Source organism: Phodopus roborovskii, unplaced genomic scaffold (genome assembly GCF_943737965.1).
Source record: "Phodopus roborovskii unplaced genomic scaffold, PHOROB, whole genome shotgun sequence".
Taxonomy (NCBI): domain Eukaryota; kingdom Metazoa; phylum Chordata; class Mammalia; order Rodentia; family Cricetidae; genus Phodopus; species Phodopus roborovskii.
In genome coordinates this window covers 5,323,014-5,346,119 of record NW_026126603.1, presented here as the reverse complement: position 1 = coordinate 5,346,119, position 23,106 = coordinate 5,323,014, and the positions used below count along the sequence as shown (strand labels likewise).

Sequence of the window (23,106 nt, the reverse complement as noted above, 5' to 3'; positions counted from 1 at the left end):
ACATTTTTTTTTTTTTTTTTCCTTACAGTGTGCTGGACACAGAATAAGCATCCAATCTTCATTTATAGGAAATGAATTTATATGTGAAAAGAAGTATTCTTGTAGATAACACCATCATAAAGAATAGTTAAAGGAGCAAAGAAAATCACAGATTTTTATCTCTTGTGTATGTTGTGAGTGGGTGTGGTTGTGCCATGGCATGTGTGTGAAAGCCAGAAGACAGCTGGTAGAAGTTGGTTCTTTCCACCATGTGGATCCTACAGATTGAAGTCAGGCCCTCAGAGTCTGTGGCAAGCATCTTCTTACACTTACCCCATACAGATTTAAGGCTGAATTTCTTTTCTTCCCAGATGTGATTTACTAGGCTGCTGTCAGAAGGATCTTAGGATGGGGTTCTTGTCTCTCCATCAAAGGACTCTAGCGGCATCTCAAGGTATAGACAGGTTCTGCTATTCAAATGAAAGATGATGCCAATATCATCTTCCAACTGGCTATGTAAATGTACAGAGTTGTACATGCACCCACTGTGGACGTATTAAATGGGCTTGCAGGATCATGCTCTTTATATATTTTCTTTCCTGTATATTTCTTTGTGGAAAGATATCCCAACTTTTACAATATATCAAGAGACATCTTTCAGAGGCACAGACTTACATGTCTAGTTTTGTATTTGGTTTGTAGTGAAGCCTAATACATTACTCTCTTTAGCAGCAAGGGGCAGTTTCATTTGAGCTGTCTTGTATTGAACGGAACAGAAATATCAATGGTCCTCTGGCTGGCTTTTCATATACGATCTCAACATCTACAAAGAGCATGGAAAGGAGATGGAGGTATAGGAGACAGATAGACCCAGAGGTAGTGTATAAACAATCATGTTTTGACACACATGAAATCCTTGAAATATTAGACAGTCACAGGTAAAAACTGGGGGCTTGCTGCCTTTGTGGAAGTTCCAGCAGCACCTTCACCCAATTTTATCCAATTTCAGCAAATGCTAAGGTCGACACAATCTGGTTAGAAGTTACTATTCAGCCTGTGGCTAACTGAACAGGCTAACTCAGGAAAGCACACTCAGGACTGGAGGAAGCCAGCTCTAACAGTCTGCTTTCAGAGTCTTCCTGGTGACTGGAAACAGGTAGGGGTGGGGGACAGCAGGATGAAGATGAGGAGTTGTTTTTAATCATTGCCACAAAAGCTTGGGAAAAAGATAAACCTCAAGTCACCAAAGGCCATTATTTCCTTAAAGTGTTTTCAAAATAAATATGTGACCAATCTTTAGAACAATGCATGCTCATGGATGTGTTAAAATGGCCAGGAAGAAGGGTGTCTGGGACAACGCTTGAATACTGTACAATCAAGACCCAGGAGGACTGACATGTTTCCAGTTTCCTGGCCAAAAGAAAAACAAAAAGAACCCACCCCCAATTCCACACTCTCTACCCATACAAGAAATACCCCAGAACCAAAAAAGGATAATAGGGATGGTGAGGGGAGGCATTTGCAGACTTTATGAAGCAGAAACTGTATAAGGCATGTGTCTCAAACAGAAAAAAACAAAACAATCCCAAATATACAACTCTAAAAATGTTATCAATGTTTAATGTTTTGAGGATTAAGTAACAAATCAATTGAAGATTTTTTACTTAAACTAGCTTCATTTACTTTGAATTTTTCTAAGAGTTAGAAATTTATCATTACACTTACTGCTTTAGAACCATCAAATTTTACTTCTGAAAAAAATCTAATACCTTTAAAAAATTATAATTTTAATGTTAGCACAAAAATTGCTTCCTAACATTTTGTTTTAGAAAACTTTCTGCAGCCAAATATACCTATTTTTGAATTACAGTACTGCAAGGCACATACAGGACTCACCTCCTTAGAAACACACAGGAGATACATACACTCCCTGAAACAGGATTTCAAAGTCCATGAACAACTGGAAATACTACAAAGTTAGGTTAAAAAACACTGCCTTATAGGGCCATGCACCTCCTTTAAATTCACTCACTCACTCTGTGTGTGTGTGTGTGTGTGTGAGAGAGAGAGAGAGAGAGAGAGAGAGGGAGAGGGAGAGAGAGAGAAAGAGAGACAGAGTGAGGGAGAGAGAGAATACCTTTTAAAAGACTTAGTTTCTGAAACTAAGAGCGGTGCTGAGGAGAGCAGAAGCAGAAGACCCAAAGTCTGGCAGAAGTTTAAACTACCATTGCCTCCAGAGACTGGTCATCTCTATTTTTTTTCCAAAGACTTGAATTTAAAAACAGGGTAATTCTACCAGAAACAAAGATTCTCATCTTTTTTAAAACAACAACATATATATATATATATATATATATATATATATATATATATATAGAACCTCTAGCATCAATTCTTTTATAAAGAATGCTAAATGGATTATTTTCGTTCAGTAAAATTGAAACTATACCATTTAAATCCTTCTACCAAATTTAATGCAGCTTAATTAAGGAGCAGGTATACCTTTTTCCTCTCAACATTTTTGGTCAAGCATGTCTAACCATAAATGCAAATGGAAGTTTAAGAGGTAGATTTTTTTCCATGATGCATTTTGTATTTCAAGAAAATAAAAACAACCACTGAGTGTGTTTTCTTAAAGTATTCAGGTCTAATGAAAAGAAAAATAAAAGATAGATATGCTATTGGTTACAGCCTGACATTTTAACAGCCATAGTATTAGATGTTTTGTGATCAGATGCATTTTCAATTCTCTCAGGGTCAAAATACGAGTCTGCCAACTGTATTAAATCCTCCTCCGCCCCCTCCACCGGTTGGCCCACAGCTTCCTGGTGGATCATTGTCGTCAAATCCATTGGGCCGAAATGAACACGAAGCAGATGCAGCTTGGAGGGCCCGGGCTCGAGCATTCAACTCTTGTTCCTAAAATTAAAAGTAATGTATATGAAATTAAAAAATTAAATACAATGGATGAGTATAGTACATATACAAATCTTCTAAAATTGTTTTAATCTTTACCAAGCATCCTTCATTTCAAAATATTGATATCAAACCAAGCATAGTGTCACATGCCTTTGACCCCACCACTCAGGAAGCAGAGGCAGGCGGATCTCTGAGTTTGAGGCCAGCCTGGTAAACAGAGGGCTCCAACAATAACGTAAGAAAAAAAAAACTGATATCTATCTTTGCTAAGTAGTTCTATACTTAGTATAGAAATGAAGTACACACCCGCTTTTGGAGGAAACAGGCAGAGAGGGCAAATTCCACATGTAACTATAGAGTATCAGACCTGGAAAGTCACTATTACTATTCCACTTAACAGAGGAAGGGGAACTCCTGCAAAACTCCCCAGTACTAGGGTGGAGTTCTTTAACAGCTATGATCCACTTTAGAAATGTGTGAGTACAACAAACGGGTCAGAAATCACTTTTTCCTATTGCTTCTTTAGATTACTTAAAGAGGGAGGCATGTCTCACAGGACACTGATAAGAAAAATGAAGCGATCATTTTTACAGCTTGACTTAGAGCTCTCTCCTACTAGTTTATTACATACACGGTTTACCAGGAAATCAGACATATTTGCCTAGGTGCCAAGTCCATGTTAGGCACTTAATAAATCCTAATATTCTTATTATAGAACATTATTAGTTACTGGGAAGGTGAAATGGACTGATGACTGGAGTTATCTCTAAAACCCACATGGTAAAGTGATCACTCCCACACACAGTTCTCTCACTTCTACATGTGAACAACACACATATATACACATACACTCATACACAAAAATGTAAAAAAATTTAAAAAGGTCAGTATTCAGTTTTACAAAGAGCAACCGTGGATAATGGCAGATTCATGTGGCAGAGCATAAAACTTGACCCTAAAAGAACAGAAAAGAACAGTGTTCATGCTCAAACGCCATGTGGCCAGAGGGAATGGATAAACCAGAGGGAATGGGCTGCATTCCAAGTAGGAGTAGCTGTCGCTATAAAACATGCTTGCCAGTTCCATCATATCTGATAAACATCTTAATACTGATGATCTGTTCACTTCAGAAGGGAAGGCTATAGTGGGCCTCGCAGTACATATTTTATGCTATAGATTGTTCTATTGCAACCAGCTCTCTGCTCTTCCTTCTACAATGTTAAGCAATACTAGGCCAGGAAGAGATGAATGGATATATCCTATTTCTTTTATCTGGATATTAAGCCAAGAGAATGGGTATTTACTAATGCTAATCAGTTCAGTTCTAAAATTCAAATTATTTTGTAAAGTTAATTAATTTTTGCAACACTTTAGAACATTGTCATACCCCTTTAAAATGTATCATGTATCATCCTTGGATATTTTATAATTCAATAAATTTGAAAGCCTCTGAAAAAAATTTCCCATAAAAATCAGTATTAATGGCTCATTTCTTCTCTTCAAATATTTTATGGGTTCTGTGACACAAAACTTTAAGGAAGTTATCATTTAACCTCATAAAACTACTTGAACTAGCCATCTACAAATGACTGATCTTTGTTTGTTTTGGGGGCGGGTTTCATTAAGTGGCATATGTGCTCTAGGCAATCTTCCTGCTCTAGCTCCTTAGCCCCAGGCTTGCAGGCATGCACACACCACCACTGCTCCTAGCTTCTGATGGCTCATTTTGTTGATAGAAAGTTGGAGAATTTCACAAACATTCAAAGACTGATTAACATTAAAGGACATAGTTTCTTGAAAATAATATACTCATAGATAAATTAATCTCACCAGCTTTACTAAACAAATGTTCTATCACTCTTGGCTCTGGGGCAGATCCTTGAGGAACAAGCCTCCCTCACATGTTCATTTTAGTTCTTCATTTGATTCATTTAAATGTCAATACATTTTCCTTAAAATACCAGGAAAAAGAACCTGCAGTTATTGGCATCAAACAGCTGTGGGATGGAGAGGTGATGCAGGGAGCCTGTGGTGCAGGCCTAGGGTATGCATTTGGCAGAAAGTGAGAACTGGCTCTACAGAGCTGTCCTCTGACTCCCACATATGCACACTTCCCAAATAAATACAAATGGAAAAAAGTGAGCAGCTGTTTTCTCTGCAGGTAGAACTCAAGGACAAGGGAAATGGCATTTACATCCCATTAAACTTTCTGTTTCTGTATGACATGATCTTATAATCTTTTCTAATTAAAATGACATATTTTGCAGCTATAAACAGAGTTTTGTAATTAAAAACAAAGACTTCTATATTGCATACAATTGGCATCTTTCAGACTACATTTACGAGCTGAAATATATAAGTCCAGCCTTAAGCTTCACTATCCCTGGAAAATGTATCTAGTTTAAAATCAGAGCATCAGAGTAATTTCCTATTATTTAATATTGTACACAAATGACACTTGTATTTGCAACTCACCTGTAAATACAGTTTGTTGTCCTTTGTTATGGCATCCATCAGCTCTTTCTGTAGTGGTGGCTCTCCATTGACCCAGACACCACTGGCTGGATTGTCACCGCGTAAGCCATTAGCACTGCTCTGTTTTTTGTATAAAAGCACGTAAGCTGTGTCTTTCGGAAACCTACTTGTGATTTTCTGGACTGACTGAAATGAAGTAAATGTCACCCTGCTGTCATTAAATAAAAACCACTCTTGTGACATTTCCTTATTTTCCAGGTCCTGTTCAATGACTGCACTGGGCCTTTCTCCCCCTAGTAAACAACTCTGGGAGGGTGCTAATGCCAGACGTTCAGACGGGGGGCACACCTGGTATGAAGACTCTGTCCCTGTGATGTTTCTGGCATAAGAATAGTAATGTCCACTTTCAGAGGACACACCAGAGTGCACAACAACAGAACTTAATAGGTAGGGTACTAATTTGGGGCAGAAAGCTTCTTCAGTTGTAGAAGGTTTTAATTTTTTAGCTAGGTTCTCATTAATATCAGTGAAGTCAACATCTACAGACCAACTTTCTGACAACGAAGAGAAGGAAGCAGTTCTTTTAACTGGCAACTCCAAAACCAGTGGCAGTGACACATTGTCTAAAATTTTTCTTCTCACATGGTACTTCTGATCATATGAGAACCTTAGAAGTGTAAGAATAAGGTATTCAGGCTCCTCCGTGATTTGCATAGTTTTCTCAGCATTTTGGAGAGAGGCACAGTTTTCACAATAGTACTGGTTTTCACCAGTCAGAATCTCAGGAGCCAAAAAATAGTTGAGTAAGTCAGTTACTGAAGGTGTGGGTTCGCCTCCTGGATTTGGAGGTACATCTTTACTGATGACAATCTTTGCCGATTCACTAGGAACAGAAGAGTTTTCTGCACAGTGAAAATCAACAGGAGGACTGCCTAGTATTCTTTGATTCACAATGGAGTCACATACAAAAGCAGCTGTTGCTGGATTATAAACTACTGGCTCTTCCTCTGGGTCAGCCACAGTGGTTTGCATTAGGCCATCATCATGTGCACTGGGTAATGAAGCTGGATCTTGAAATGACGACAAGTCTTCCACAGAAGGGGTAGGACAAAAGGCCAGTGAGAGGTCTGTGAAGGCTTCCACCTTCTGTGAGGTACTCCTGCAGTTCAGACAGCAGATATGAGTCCGTAGCTTCCCTCCAAACATTTTCTCTATTAAGGTCTTCTCACTGTCACTTGTGCCAGGAGACTCTGTTCCTGCAGATGCCTTACTGGTTACTTCTTCTAAAGAAGTGTCAGTGCAGCCCAGACCTTCAGAAGGCTCATGTGAAGACTGAACTCGAAGGATCTTCTCTTCTTCATGGAGCCTGCAGGAGGGGACATCATCACACAGCCAAGCTTAATGTTGTTTATATTTTGAGATCTTGGTGGCTTATAGAAACACGTTTTCTCCTCTTTTCTTCAAGAGTATGAATGTTAAGAGTCTAGGAAAAGCCTCAGAAGACTATCACTACACTCTCATGTTATTTCCTCTGTGCTGCTGTTCTATAGCTCTCATCACACTGTAGTCAGTTACATATGCAGCTGCTGTGCTGTCTCACACATATCTCCACATGCTGGATATCCTGGCAGCCTAGCACCAAGAAACCATGGCCTGTACTGAAGGAAGGTAGGTTGTGCAGGCTGAGCCTGAACAACTGTACTAGTCAAAGGAAGACAGAGAAACACACTGCAATAGTAGGTTTTCTTACTAATTAAGTGGTAAAAAACAAAAACAAAAACACTGTTAACTTACCAAACCCTCAAAAGTCAGACCTAAAAAGATTTGGTCTCAGGTTCCTTTTATATTCATGAAAACAAAACGAAAACCTTTAGGAGGTATAGTCTTGCTGGACTACGTTGCCGAGGGAGGCTTTGAAGTTCGTTAGCCTGGCCTCACCACTTTTTCTCTTTGCTTCCCAACTGCCAAGCTGGGAAGCTCGTGTGCCATGCCTTCTCTGCCCTGACAGATGGTATGCTCTCTGCAACTGTAAGCCAAAATCAACTTTCCCCTTTAAGTTGATCTTGGCCATGGTATTTTTATCAAGCAATAGAAAAGTAACAAATTCACACACACACACACACTCTTACATATATACACAAACACGGATATTTACTATATAAAAACAGAATCAAATACATAAAACAATATATCTGTTTGGTAACAGATACTTTAAAGTGAAAGCATCCAAAACCATATTAGAAATGAAGAAAACTTTAGAAACATGCAGTAACACAAGGCTATTTTTAAAGATTAATTCTGAAAATGTGCTTTAAAGCTAAAATTAGTATTAAGTGGTGCTAAGTACTAAGAGAAGACACAGTTTACATGAAGTTTAAAGAATTCTGTACCTGTCCAGCAGAAACCTGAGGTACTCAGAGCAGTCTTGTTGTGACCTGGGAGTAAACCACGGAGGTCTGGAAGCCTCAAAAAATATCCGAGGTGCGTAGGCTTCCCTCTTGATGGCAGAAAGGAAAATGCAAGAAAGTCACTCTTACAGCACAGCAGTACCTGGACCTGTAACATGATGCTTAATAAACTTCGCTCAAAATTCTACTTCATTTCTACTGCAACATGCCAGGCATGGGTGCAACTTGGAGGCAGAGAAAACTTTTATGTCAAGCAAACTTCAGTCACAAATGAGTTCTGCAGAGAACTGATGCCCTGAAAAGCTGAGGGATCTTGCTCAGATCAAAGAGCCAAGTGGACAGCAGGGTGATCACAGCAAGTCTTAGATGTCTCTAGTGCTTTCCATACCGCCCTTGGTATTTATATGTCTGACATGCATGTGTTTTGAGTCCCTATGAAAAACTGAGTGTGAGTGATGTTAGAGAGAGAGAGGGAGAGAGAGAGGGAGAGAGAGAGAGAGGAAGAGAGAGAGAGAGAAGAGAGAGTGTGGGTGTGGTCAAGCAACAGGAGCCACCCACATCCACTTTGCTGAGCACTTCTGTCTGGCATATGTCATGAATGTGTGGGATGAGAACACTCTGGTTAGGACCTTGCTAATCTCTCCTCTCTCTCTAAGAAGTACAAAGGATGCTGAAATGGACTCTGGGGTCATCAGGCTCAAATCTCAGATGATTTAACAAATGGAACTGCATAGGCATATGAAAACATCTGATTATGATCTGAAAATTGAAATTCTCTCAATATTTGAAGTACCTGAGGCATAAAGCAACAGCACCCTTCTCAGTTAGGGAAAATTTTACATGGGTTAAGGCACTCTGAAGGGAGAGAGATCAGCATTTTAGTAGGGTGCCAACTTCAAGTTAAGTTTTATTTTCTCAGCCAATATATATTTATCAGACTGCTTTTGAGGATAAAGACTTAAAAGCCTGCACAAGGGTTAGAGAATGCTAATACTTGGTAAACATCAGCTTTACTACAAGAGAAAAAGACTTTCAATTATGTGGGCGATCTACAGTAAACCTCAACTGCACTACCTGGTAAGGGCTCAACAGTGCAGGACTTAGTTATGCTTTGGTTATTTCTTCTTTTTTCTTTCTTTTCTTTTCTTTTTTTTTTGACACAGGGTTTCTCTGAGTGACAGCCATGGCTGACCTGGAACGAGCTCTGTAGACCAGGCTGACTTTGAACTCAGAGAGATCCACTTGCCTCTGCCTCCCAAGTGCTGGGATTAAGGGGGCTTTCTTCTTTCTTTCTTTCTTTCTTTCTTTTTTTCTTGAGAACAGGTAAACCTAAGACTTTCTTTCCTAAAAGCTCTGAAATAATAAGTAAATAAGGTGTATATATCTGCATAAACACACATACATGTTTATTAAATTACTAAATTAGCAGAAAACAACAGGAGAGAGGAGGGAGGTTTCAGTTTCTGGTCATGATCTAACACTGCTTTTGCAGTCTGTCTGATCCTACTGTCCCCACCTCCTAATTGATTACTGAGATTATAGGAAGGCTAAGAGGCAATTTTCATTTCCCTGGATCCTGATGTTAATTTGTTAACATATTTCTCTCAGGTGAACAATATCTGAGTGTACTACCATATAAAGCCATGATTGTCATCTCTCAATCCCGTTTTTGTTTTTTTCATTTAGAAAATTATATTTGATTGCATTTCCAGTACTTAGGAGGCAGAGACAGGGGATCAGAAATTTAAAGTCAGCATTGGCTACATAGTTTGAGGCCAGCCGGTATCACATGGGATCCTGTCTCAAACAAGCAAATTATTTCCGCTTGTACATGGGAAACAAGGCTTCCTATTAACTCGATTCTATCAAGTATCATTCCCTTCTTTACTTTAGTTCTAACTAATGCCCTTTCCTGACAACAGGTCATCGTAATAATCATATTGTGAGCTATTAGACTGAGCCAGAAACAACAGTTTATGCTATAGATGAGTGACAACACAATTCCTATGTGTGTCCACGCCTTAGCTAGAAGAAGTTCCTTGGAAGCAAGATCATCCTTTGATTCTCACCAGAGACTACAAACAGAACCTCTCAAAATGTCTGAACCCACTTTAGCCACTGCAAGTTGACTTCCCTGAATTAATCTGTGATATAAAAGGTTACCACAAAGTTTTAATTCAAGAACTTAAGGGACAAATAATGATTTATAAAGATTTTTAATTACAATGAAAGGGTACATAGAGAAAAGATGGGTGTGGTGGCTGGGCATACCTTTAGTCCCAGCACTCAGGAGGCAGAGGTAAGGCAGATGTATGTGAGTTTGAGGCTAGCCTTGAACTACACAGAGAAACCCTGTCTTAAAAACCAAAAGAAACCAAAACAAAGCCAAATAAGCCTAGACCATAAAACTATTTTATTCATTATTATGCCAATATCTTTAAGTCTCTATAAACTAAAAAATGAAATCCAAACCAAACCAAAAGAAATCCCAACCACATTTAAAGCCTGCCTCCCCCAATCCCTCTCTCTCTTTCTCTTTTTTCTTTTGTTTTTCGAGACAGGGTTTCTCTGTATTGCTTTAGAGCCTGTCCTGGAACTAGCTCTGTAGACCAGGCTGGTCTCGAACTCACAGAAATCCACTTGCCTCTGGCTTCCAGGTGCTGGGATTAACATGCACCACCAAAGCCTGGCTTCCCTCCCTCTTTTTGCAACAGGTCCTTGCTATATACATAGCCCAGACAGGTCCTGAGTTCACTGTAGTCCTGCCTCACCTTTGAGTTCACCATTAAGCCTAGCTTTAAAGTTCTTTCTTCATGAAGGACTGTTTATTAGGAAATTAGACTTTGTGTACAGCAGGATTAGAATAACATACTGGTCAGGATCAGGATCATTTGCAGGGATGGAAAGCAGAAGAGACAAGTGTGCTAAGAGTTAAGGCAAGACCCCAGAGGATTCATGGGTGGATCTACTACACGGGGGAAGACACCACACATAATTCCACCAGTTAAAAGACCCATTATAATATGTGGTTTAAAGAACATTATCATGGAGTTAATATATACATACCACACACAAATACTCACTTGTGTATGAGCCAAAAAGGCAAAAAGATGCTGTAATTTTTTCATTAACGAATTACACCCATTTAGATTTAAAGACAACACTTGTCTTCTGAAACTGAAAAAGAATAAAATACGTTATATATACACACAAATGAACTTTTTTTTTTTTTTTTTTTACAAAAAAAGCTAAAAGGAAACTGGCTTGAGAATTATTATCCTCAGTTACCTGACTTACAGGATGGCCTTTACCTAACAGTTACTAGTACACATGTAAGGTTGTGAAGGAGGACAATAAGTGGGTGGGTTCTTTATATACATGACTCAGTCTATATGCTGTCATATTTCTATTTTCTGTGTTAGCAAATACAAATAGGCTAAAGCAATAACTTACAAAATAAACTTTCAAATTATTTCAAAATAATCAAGGAAGTAAAAAATACATTGCTACCAACATCACAAAGTTGGGTGATGTAAAAAGAGCAGGAGAGCTGCTGGACAGGTGGCTCAGCAGTTAAGAGCACTGGCTGCTCTTCCAGAGAACCTGGGTTCCACTCACAACTATCTGTAACTGTAGTTTCAGGGGCTCTGATGCCCTCTTCTGGACTCCACAGCACCAGGCACTAAAGAGGGGGCACAGATAGACTTCACAGGCAAAACACCAACATAGAGAAAATAAAGTTAAAAGGAAGTGTCCATTGGGGGCTGGAGAGAAGGCTCAGTGTTAAAGATTCTATTGCTCTTGCAAAAGATCAGAGTTCTGTTCCTGGCACCCATGTCAGGTAGCTCAGAGACACCTGTAACTCCAGCTCCAGGGAATCCTACAGCCTCTGTAGACAGCTGAATTTCTCTCTCTCTCTCTCTCTCCTTCCTTTCCCCCCCTCTCAAAAATACAAGTACATTTTTTTTTTGGAGGGGTGGGGGTTATAAGACAGGGTTTCTCTGTGTAGACCTGGCTGTTCTTAGTACACCAGGCTGACCTCGAACTCTCAGAGATGGCCCTGCTTTTGTTTCCTGAGTGCTGAGATTAAAGACATGCTCCACTATGCTTCTCTCTCTCTAAATGAAAGTAAATCTTAAACATGAAAGACATGTGGTGTAAGCCAGGTTTGCTGGTATATATCTGTAATCTAGTAGTCATGAGACAGAGGGGGAAATATGAGTTTAAGCCAGTCTGGGCTACAGAGTGAATTCCAGGCCAACACTGGAGGAAGGGAGGGAGGGAAAGAGAGAGTACACTCAAACAAAAAACAAGAGTGTAAAAGAAAAAACAAAAAAAGGGGGGGGGATTTATTCCAAAAATAGCATAGGAATAACTGGTTAAACATCAGAAAAAAAATTACTTAAAAAGTAAAAAGGGCATTCTTTTGGTAGGCCTAATTCTAAACAATACAAAAATTAGAGATGTGACTATATAAAACAAAAATACATAAAGCACTATTAGAAATTTGAATCACATGACTGGAAGAAAGCAAGCACCACAGGATCATAATACAGAATTTATATAAATACACACACAAAAAAAACAAAGTCAATAGCAAGACAAAGACAATAATAGCTCATTCATTTCATTTCGCTCTGGGAAAAGAGGGAAAATTCCACAACAGTCAGCAATGTTCAGATAAAAACACAAAGACTAACTGTGTGCAGGGTGTGCACATGCGGTCCCTAAAACTCTGGGGCTATGGCAAGACCCTATCTTTCCTAAAATAAGAAAACAAGAATGACATTGGCCAAACTGTGATAAATGTAAAACTGATTAAGTCAAGTGCTGTCAGAGGTATAAGGTCACAGGTACAAACATATATTGGTTCCTAAGGTCAGACCTGGCTGGGGAGATAGATGGCCAGTGGGTAAAGTGGGGTCCTAAGTTCACATTCCAGCACTCATGTGAAAGCTGGGCAAGGTGCCTCTCCTCTGTAATCCCCACATTATGGGGCAAAGTCAAATGGATTCTGGGAGCCTGTTGGTCAGCCAGTGCAGCTGCAGAGAGGAGATCCAGGTTTCATGAGGGTCATAAGGTAAAGATGAGATTAAGGAGACATCCAGACTCTACATGCGTCTATAGGAAATTTGTCATGTCCTACTTAAAGAAAATCCCATCTGTACAGGGTTAGAGAAATGTTAGCTATGAGCAAAACAATCTGATGCTCAGCAACAGTATGGGGAAGGGGCTGTCAGGCTGGCAAGATGACTCAGTGGGAAGGCACTTGCCACACAAATCTGAAGATCTGAGCTCTAAAGGTGGAAGAAGAGAGTTTTCTTTTGATTTCTACATGTGTGTCATGGCATGTATGAATGTTCCTATCCCACACTAACAAATACATTTAAAGGAAAAAAGGTAAAAAAACATGTCCTACTCACTCAGAGTAACAGATCTGCATGGTTTGCACATGGGAAAGTTATTAAGAGCTAAGGGCAAGTGACTGGCAAGGAAAATTACAACAGGATTCTCTCCACACCTGTGTGTTTGGATATATTAATTATATGTAATTGTTTTTATATTATATAACTGCAGAAAAATAGTCTGGAACAATGCACATAGCTGACATTTTTGAGAATGTATACATTTTGGTTTTTATTGATGAGATGGTTTTTAAAACCATGAAAAAGAATTCACGTATTCCCTAAGAGATCTTCCTGTTCTGAGATATCATTACCGGCCATCACCACAACACTTTCCAGTTCCAGTTGCTGTTGGTCTCCACTTCCCATCACATAAGATGAGATGGCTGGCAAGGTGACCTCTGGTGGTGAGAAACAGACTCTTCAGGCTTATCTAATAACACCTGTGTCTAAGAGTACACCTTTATTTTAAAACAACAAAGGTTGTCAAAACAAACCAACCAAAATGGGATGAAATCCCAAACACTCGGGTTCTTATAATTGGGGTACAAACACAAAAACCTAAAGCTAATTTGCATCTAAGCGTCTGATGCCTCTAAATGGGTATTAATAATTCCCACCTTGGGGTAACTCAATTTTATTGATACTAAGAGAAAAATCCTTTTTTTTAAAAGGGAAAGTTGATCATAAGTTTGTACTTTCAAGGACAGTATTTTTTTTTTTTTAGAGAGCTAGAGTCTCACTCATATAGTCCAGGTTAGCCAAGGACTTAAGCTTTTCCTGCCTCCACCTCCCACATGCTGGGGTTACAGATGTGCAACATCTGTATGAGGTGCTAGGGATCACACACAGGGCTTCATGCATCAGAGGTAGGCACTTCTGCTACATCTGAGCTACATCTCCAGTATAAGGATGCCACTCAGCCAACAACAAACTCATTTCAGATTTGCTGCTTTTAAAAGAGAAGTGACTATAAAGTAACTCAGCACACCTCTATTGCATGTGCCTGTGATCAGCATGTTGGTGGGTAAGCAGGGCTGAAGTTTCTTAAAAGCAAAAATGAAGCAAATACCTATGGCCAGAAAAAACTGTATGTGACTCATCAAAAGATACATGGATTAAAAAAATACAGTGGGACAGTAGAAGCAAAGATATAGTGTAAAAGCACAGAAGTATTGTAGGGCATGTTAACTCTTTGGAGTAGGCTCAGTCAACCCCTTGATCACATATAAAAGTATCAAGACATACTGATTTTTCAAAAGTAACATTGTAAATACAATGTACAATCTAACCAGACAGAATTCATATGTTGGCATTCAATTATTCCTCAATACTAAGAGCAGTTTCAGAATGAAACAACTGAATGGCAATTGTGGAACATTTGTATACTGTATGCAGGTGTATTGCTGTGGTTGGTGTAATATAAAGGTGAATGGTCAATAGCAAGGCAGGAGGAGAGTATAGGCGGGATTTCCGGGTAGAGAAAGGAAGAGGAGGAGGAGGAAACTAGGTGCATGGGAGATGCCAGGAGACATGGAGAGAAAACAGGAGGTGCAAGATGGAAGAGAGGTAATACAATAGAATGCAGATTAATATAGATGGATTAATGTAAGTTTTAAGAGCTAGCTAGGAATGAGTCTAAGCTATAGGCAAGCTTCTTTCACAATTAATAAGAAGTCTCTGTGTCATTGTCTGGGAGCTGGCAGGCAGGACAGAAAGACTTGGTACAGGTAATGTTAACATTTATGCTGCTTACATGGGAGGGTAACTCCCTGTTCTCAGCATGTACTCATCTCTAGTTAAAACCAGAAAGTTCACAGGCAAACTTACTCTGTAGCCATAAATAATGCTTGTAAAACACTGTTCATGTAACACGTATTTCCCAGGTTAATAAGACCTGTTTTCCCAGTTTCAGATTTTCCAGAAAGTCTAGACAAGCAAGATGCCAAAGCATTGGATTGAGAAGTCCAGGCACTTTGATTGAGAATCAACTTAATCTTCTCTTCACTGGGTTTAGGAAAATCCTAGGTCATAAGAAAAAGAAAAGTTTAAAAGTTAAAAAGTGAAGTGGGTTTTCCCCACTGACATTTACGCTTTCTTTTCTCTTACTTAATTTGTATACTACTGACATCATTCAGTCAGCCCTAAAAAATTAAATTATTCTACAGGGTGATAGCTAATTTTAACTTGACTGAACTAAAAACAAGGAGGGAACTAATCAGACACACTTCTGGATATGTATGTGGTGGTGTCTCTAGGCAGGATTAGCTGAGGGCATAGACTCACCTTGAATGCGGGCTGTGCCATCCCACAGGTTGAGGCCCAGGACCAAAAGGAAAAAGCTAGCTGGGTGTGGATATTCACCTTTCTCTCTTCCTACTCTGCTCAGGGTGGCTGGCTCTCAAATTATAGCCAAGAGCTACTCTTGCTATGATTTCCCTACAGAGTGTAGTAGGCTCTCAGACTGTGAGCCAAAAGAATCCTTCCTCCTTTACGTGGCCTTGACACTAACTTCACCACAACCAGAAAAGTTATAGACATGGGAAACTAATGTCTCCTAAAATGTTAAGGGGGTTTATTTTTTTTTTAGACAAAATCGGAATCTATAGTCCAAACCATCATTGAAATCAGTCACAGTAACCCTCCTGCCTCAGTATCCCAAGTGCTGAGATCACATGCCTGTCTTAAAATACATTAAAGTAGACACAACAAGGAATTCAAATCACATGTCAATTACTTGTATTCAAATTCTGGTTTACTACTCACTCAGTATTAACACTTAGATGATGGCCTAGAGAAGGCATGAAAAGTGAGGTTAGCATAATGACCTGTGACTGTGAAAAGTAAAACTCAATCTCATGTTTTGCCATTTAGAAAATCACCACTACAGCCAAGCAGTAGCACACACCCTGAATCACAACACTCCAGAGGCCAAGGCAGATGGATCTCTAAGTTCGAGGCCAGCCTGGTCTACAGAGTGAGTTCCAGGACAGCCAGGACTACACAGAGAAACCCTGCCTTGAAAAACAAAACAAAACAAACAAAAAACCAAAACAAAACAGGCAAGAAAATCACTACTACATACAGTCGTCTTCTTAGTAAAGCAGGAAATAATGAACTAGAAACTGAAGTAAAGCGTAAATGACTTCATACCCAAAGCAGAGCCATGGGCAATAAGGAACAGTGGATAAGCCACTTATGCTTATATGATTAGCTTTTCCAGACCCATGTTACAATATAATGCTTATGCCACAGAAAACTAATACCTAGAAAGAACATTTTAAGCTGTCTCTTTTTTTTTTTTGGTTTGGTTGTTGACAACTGGTAGAAAATACTTTCCTTGGGCTAAGAGTAAAGCCTTTCCTTCCGAGACATACTAGAAAACTGAAGAGTGTTGGTCAATAGAATGGCAGCACTGAGGGTAGACAGTAATGACCTATCAAGTCCACAAATGCTTCTGTGTATTATCTACTTCTGAAAGGGTAGTGTCACATCAGCACCACACAGGCCTAATAGCCTTGTTTTAGATCCAGTCTTTAGTTTGAATTAGCTGGATATGAAAACATTCTCAATTTCCCTTACACATATGGGTAGGTAAGGCAATGGACCTGTACACTGGATTTCCAATGTTATTAACATGATTAGAATTGACATCTAGTAACTTCCTGGCTGAATTATGTTCTTAAATTCTTTGACTACACTCTGATTTTCCAGTCATCTATTCCTCAACACAGACAGATCAACTTTTTAGTTGATTCAAAAAATATAGATATTCATAAAGTCTACAACACCAAAGAGAACCAAAATGGGAGGGAATCAGTATTTCCTTGATTCCAAGATGGATTTAATTGTTCAACATTTCTGATACTGAGATGCAAAGCTGATGTCTATATGCATTTAATGTAGTTTACAAATACTAACCAATTTCTTTAACAGCTCTTATGAATTTAAAGTGACACCTTTTACTTGATGGCACTACAGAATTAAGAAATGTGCTTACCAATTTAGAATGGGGGTGTCAAAAAAGAGATTATGCCCTGGCAATAATGAAACTACCAACTTAAGGGCAGCTCATTACCATAACGAATACACTTTAGCACATTTGCTGGGTACACTGTGTGCAGCTCACAAGACTGGTACAAAGCCATCATACCTTCACTGCCTCCAGAACAGGCTCATAGAGATCCGGAAACCCAGAGTAGTGATACATCATGCAGTGCACCAGCTCCGTCACCTGCACTAGGAAGGCTGTGCTGGAGGGTAGGCCATCACTTTTCAAAGAGTGGACCAAGTTAACTACATGAGGGACAATCTGAAGAAAAACAGAGACAAGCACTCTGGTCACACAAGTTGACAGCACACTTCTAGCCTGTGGATAGAATGCAACTGTTACATGATAAACACACACTTTTCTGCAAGTTTAGTGATGCCTTTTCTTAAAGAAATCATACACTACTGGATTAGCAAGGCAAATCTAGTTTCTGAAGTCACATGATTATAAACTGCATGAAAAGATTATTTTTTATTTATGTGTATATATGTCTGTATGAATGTCTGCCGTGTGTGGGTGCCCACTGAGGACAGAAGAGGGTGTAGAATTCCCTTGGAGCTGGAGTTACTTGGGTCCTCTGGCAAGCACTCTTAACTGCTGAACCATTTCTCCATCTCCTCTAACTTCATTTAATATGCTTCTCCTTCAGCTCAGCAGTAAAAAGTGCTTGGTCTGTCACCAAGCCTGACAACCTAAGTTCAACCTACATGGTGTAAGGAGAAAATTCACTGTCCAATTGCCTGGTTCTCTCTCTCCTCTTCTCTCTCTCCTCTCTCCTCTCTCTCCTCTCTCTCTCTCTCTCTCTCTCTCTCTCTCTCTCTCTCTCTCTCTCTCTCTCTCTCTCTCTCTCTCTCTCTCTCTCTCTCACCATAAATAAAAGAATTTTTTAAAAAGGACCAGTGAGATGCCTCTGTAGGTAAAGGTGCTGGCTACCAAGCCTGAGGACTGAGTTTAATCCCCAGAAACCACAAGGTAGAAAAAAAGAGAACCAATTCCCACAAGCTGCCTTTTGACCTCTGTATGTGTGTGCTATGGTATGTACACAATCCACCTAAATAAAATACAAACTAAGTGTAATATAGAAGTTTCAGTCATTGTTGTATTAAAAAAAAAAACAAAAAACCTTCAGTTGAAAAATGCTATGATTATTCTATTGGCCAGATCATTTGTTTTTTAAAAAACTGTTTTGGGGTACTATGGCTCAAGCCTCACCCTTGCGTATGTTAGGCAAGTGTTTTACTACCACAACCCAACTAGATTATTTAACAGGACATTAAAAATATCCCAAACTGGAATTAGAGAAAGAGCTCCATCTAGTGTGAGTTTAAAATTTTCAACTGAAAAAAAATTATACAATTTGCATAGCAATGTGTATTTCAAATAATTTTCTGAAATAACTTACATATGTAACTAAAATTGTGCTCAGATATCAGGATTATATTGTTTGATAAGCACAAGAACGGTACCTTAGATTATATTAATACCTTATTTACAAAATGGGTGCCCTCAAAATAAAGCCAATCAAAAACATCTACTATAGCTGGGTGGTGGTGGCACACACCTTCAATCCCAGTGCTTGGGATGCAGAGGAGGGCGGATCTCTGTGAGTTCGAGGCCAGCCTGGTCTACAAGAGCTAGTTCCAGGGCAGGCTCCAAAGCTACACAAAGGAACCCTATCTCAAAAAGCCAAAACCAAAACCAACCTAACCAAAAAAAAAAAAAAAAAAAAAAAAACTACTATTTTTAAGAAACTGGAAATAAAAGTAAACTAAAAAATTTAAACACTCATTACTGATAAAAATCTTGAAACCATTTAATATAAAAATCAGTCTAAAAGCCAACTCATATGATCAAAGATTTAAGACACTATAATCAAAATGAAATATTTTAAAGATGGCTATTATCAGGATAGAATACCTTTTCAACAATTATTAATCACAATCTGATATTATATGTGTATACTTCTGAAATTAAAGGTGTCTCAGGTTCTGTATGCAGAACACTTTTGCATTTCCAACTCCTGCTAAACGGCAGTCACAGCTTTATTGGGTTGTCTCATCAAACAGTACTAAGAACAGCTCATTTTATTGACACCTGCTCCCAGTAAGTGGTCAGATTCTTCAATTAACAGTGATTTCTGTCCTGAACTGTCTGGATTTATTCTATATCAAATGCATTAAATCACACTGTAGAATTTACACCACCTTCTTTAACCCCAATTCTATTACAGTTACTAATGTGGTCATACTCTAACAGATGTGTTCAATACTACACTGTCACCTACTAGATTTGTGTTCTAGAACTGGGGGCTTAGGGAGAGGGAGACACAAAAAGCTCTTAATGCTTTAAACATGATTTTAAAATTTAATTTTTTATTAACTGAATTTGTTCTTCGACAATTCATACACGGTCTAATTATTTCATTCCATGCCCCCTCTCTCTTAAAAAACATTTATTTTATGTATATGGGTGTTTTTTCCTGCATGTATGCCCACATATCATATGTGTCTCTGGCCTGGTGCCCACAGAGAGCAAAAGAGGGCGCCAGATCCCCTGGGACTGGAGTTACAGAGAGTTGTAAGTACTATGTTGTGCTGGGAATTAAACCCAGGTCCACTGGGAGAATAGCCAAGTTCTTAAATGCTGAGCCATCTTTCCAGCCCTTTCGGATCTTCTCTTACCTCCCTTGCATCCATCAACCCCTGGTCCTAGAAATCCCTTTTCTCAGTAGGCTTATGATTTTGTGCTGAGTTCTGATAACAACTTTCCTCAGATAAATGTGGCTGCATGTAGCCTGAACATGCCTGCTACCAGTTTCTAATGAGTTTCTTCTTTTGCTATCATGTTTACATCTCCTCCTTCCTTCCGCTCTCTGAGAATATAACCTAGGGACCCCTACATCAATATCCCTTTTGTAAACACATCTAGTGATGATTCTGCAAAGCTAAAACCTGCCATGTTCTTGCTAAATTAGTGAAATCCAAAATTACTTTGTTTCCTCAGAGGTGAAATATTTTAAAGATGAATTCCACTGTTTCAAGACTTTCAAAGCTTCCCAGTGTGGAGCTGGTCTTTATAACTAGGTTACAGTTTTGTCTCCTATCACCTCCTAAATGGCCATTCTCATCACCAGCATGGAAATAAGACACAGTTCTTTGTAACAACACAGGCTGCTACACAAACAGGTTACTGCCTTTTAAATGCATCAAAGTTAGATTTAAAATATTTCATTTTATGTATATGAGTGTTTTGCTTATTTGTATGTGCACATGTGTGTGCATACCCAGGGAGGTCAGAGTCCCTGAACTGGAGTTACAGATGGTTGAGTCATCATGTGGGAGCTGGGAACAGAACCTGGGTTGTTCAACAAGTGTTCTTAACCACTGAATGAGCTATCTCCCCAGCCCTGAAGTTTGGGTTTTAAAATTGAAGTACCTCTAGAAATTACTGTTATTACTCATTAAACATAAGTGCTACTTGAGGAAATACATATAATTTATTTCATTACTAACTTTGTTTTTATTTCTCTATTTTAACTATGCACCACAAATGATTTTAAAATGATTTCCTCTTTTTTACAAAAAGTATATGGCAAACAGCTTAGTCTCTAACAATACATACCAGAATTTTTGGTTGACTCTAAGATTTCTAAACACAGATGAAATGAATGACCAATGATGTCCATCCCAGGCTAGTGTTCCTACTTCTCTACTCACATACAAAATCTGTGACTAAATTAATCGGAGTCACTGATAATTTAACTACCACATGCTTCATTAGATCTCCAAGCTACTTCTACTTGAACTTTGTAGGGTACTTATACAGTATTAGGTCTTATCTTCAGGCTTTACTAAGTCAGATGAAAATTTTCAAATTTCAAACCTAGATATTTCTTAAGTAGGTGATTTAAAACTATGTTAACCCAAAAGCTTAAGTTTCAAAGTTAAGCATTTGTTACTTCAACTCCCTTTTTCAGAAAGAGAGAAAGCAATACAAAAGGTAAGGAAGTATCCTTTTTCTCTTAACAAATTGTGAGAAAAATAAATAGGTTTACAGCAGAGCCTACAGAGATTAAGGAATGGTGTCAGTGTGAAAGGGAATACGCAGTAGAACTTTGGGAAAGAAGCATTTTCTCAAACGGCCTGTACACGATGATGTCAGAATACAGGAACAAATGTTTTCTCTTCTGGAGCAGTTTGTTTGTGCGCCTAGTAAATTAGCTCAAAATTGAGCTTTGTCTGATAAACAAAGAATCTAATGGATTCATCATCAATTTCAGCACACCGAGAACAATGACTATAGAAAGCACTCATCTAAAATATCAAATGAAATGACATATTGCCAAGGTTTACTTGAAACAAAGTCTTCTGATTTCGGATTTTCCTCAAAGGAAGAGGCACTGGGCAGACCACGTGAGCCCACCGTGCTGGCTAGCTAGCTGAGCACAAACAGGAGGAACACATTCTGCACTTCTGCGTGTTCCCTCTGACTTGTCATGGTGCATCAGCACCCTTAAGGTGAATTCGTGCTGCTGCTGAGTTTCTACTCTTATAAAACATGATCAGACCTTGTAGAATGCAGAAAACCATGTAAACCTTTCCTGAATCGGACAGATTCCCAAGTAACATTTTGTCATTCCTCATCTGTAGTAACTGACAACTGCAATCATATCAAAGCAGCTGGTTTCTAGTGGCAGGTAGAACTGTGACTACTGTTAAAGACAATGTTAGTGGACTGAGAAAGAGGGAAAGGCCCCAAATCCAGGACTCAAACTGTTTTTGTGCTTTCCAGTGCCATTGCCAGTAATTTCAATCACACTCATCCTGCACTGTTGGTGTGTAGTAAAGGCACCCTGCAGTGACATCTCCCTGTACAGCAATGACTTCCACTTGATGGCAATTGCTCTGAGTTTGGCAGTTTTGGTAAAGCATGAAACTTTCTGAGAATACATTCTTTGCCACGCTATTCTACAAACTCCTTTTTTTTTTTTTTTTTTTAAAAAAGAATTTATGGTTACATGAGATACTATAAGGCTAACCTACAGTCTTTGCAGTAGACATGCAATGTGAGCTACACATTGACAAGTATTTCATAGAGAACTCATGTTATACTTACCAAATGGAATGCCTCTGGAGAATGCTGAAAACTAAGCAGCATATGAGAGAGAACTGCAAGAGCACCAGGTCTCACAAGAGGAAACCAAAGTCGATTAAAAACCTGCAGAATGAGACACCATCTTCAGAGTTCACAGGACAAACATTAACCTTCCCTACGACTGACAGCCCTTTCTGTGAATGTCCCCACTTCCTGGAAAGCCCTATCATAACACATTCTTAAGACTTTGGGGGAGAGAAAGGAAATACAGTAGGATTGAAACCAAAGAGATTTTAATGATCTAAATAATTCTCAAAACTCCCTCATTTGAAAATATATTCAAATATGTAAATAAGCATATAGCCTCCAGAGTTGCTACTAATTTAACTAACTCAATATTTACTGAACACCTGTTCTAGGTAATATAGGTCATACATGGCTTATGGAGAAGATAACAGAAAATAGTAAACAGTGATACATGCTAAAAATACAAAGTAGAACACAGAGACCAGGAAACACTGGGTGGCAAAGGAGTCTGTTATTTTATAGAGGGTGTTAAAAATGTCCCAGGAAAAAGGTAACATATAAGAGTAAATTGAAGAGACATCAGCTTCACAGACACTTAGGACAAGACCATTCATAAGCAGGGCAGACAGTACTTCCCCAGGTCCTCAAGACTGGCGTGGCAGACAACAAAAGACAATGTCACTGAAGTGAGAGTTGAAGGCAAAAGTATCTGAAGAAGGGATGAGAAAAGCCAGCAAATGGAGTGACG

General features: G+C 38.9%; 1 protein-coding gene across 1 annotated transcript in view; it reads right to left on the bottom strand.

Moving 5' to 3' along the window:
* Positions 1–2,430: 2,430 nt before the first annotated feature.
* The window catches only part of Usp38 (ubiquitin specific peptidase 38), a 32,096-nt gene continuing 11,420 nt past the window's right edge, over positions 2,431–23,106 (bottom strand). The window contains exons 4-10 of the mRNA XM_051205782.1: positions 22,353–22,454; positions 17,340–17,498; positions 15,017–15,210; positions 10,865–10,958; positions 7,764–7,870; positions 5,374–6,739; positions 2,431–2,898 (exon numbers count right to left, since the gene is read on the bottom strand). Coding sequence (XP_051061739.1) covers positions 2,737–2,898; positions 5,374–6,739; positions 7,764–7,870; positions 10,865–10,958; positions 15,017–15,210; positions 17,340–17,498; positions 22,353–22,454 — 2,184 coding nt within the window. The 3' untranslated portion in view covers positions 2,431–2,736. The remainder of the gene's footprint in view (positions 2,899–5,373; positions 6,740–7,763; positions 7,871–10,864; positions 10,959–15,016; positions 15,211–17,339; positions 17,499–22,352; positions 22,455–23,106) is intronic.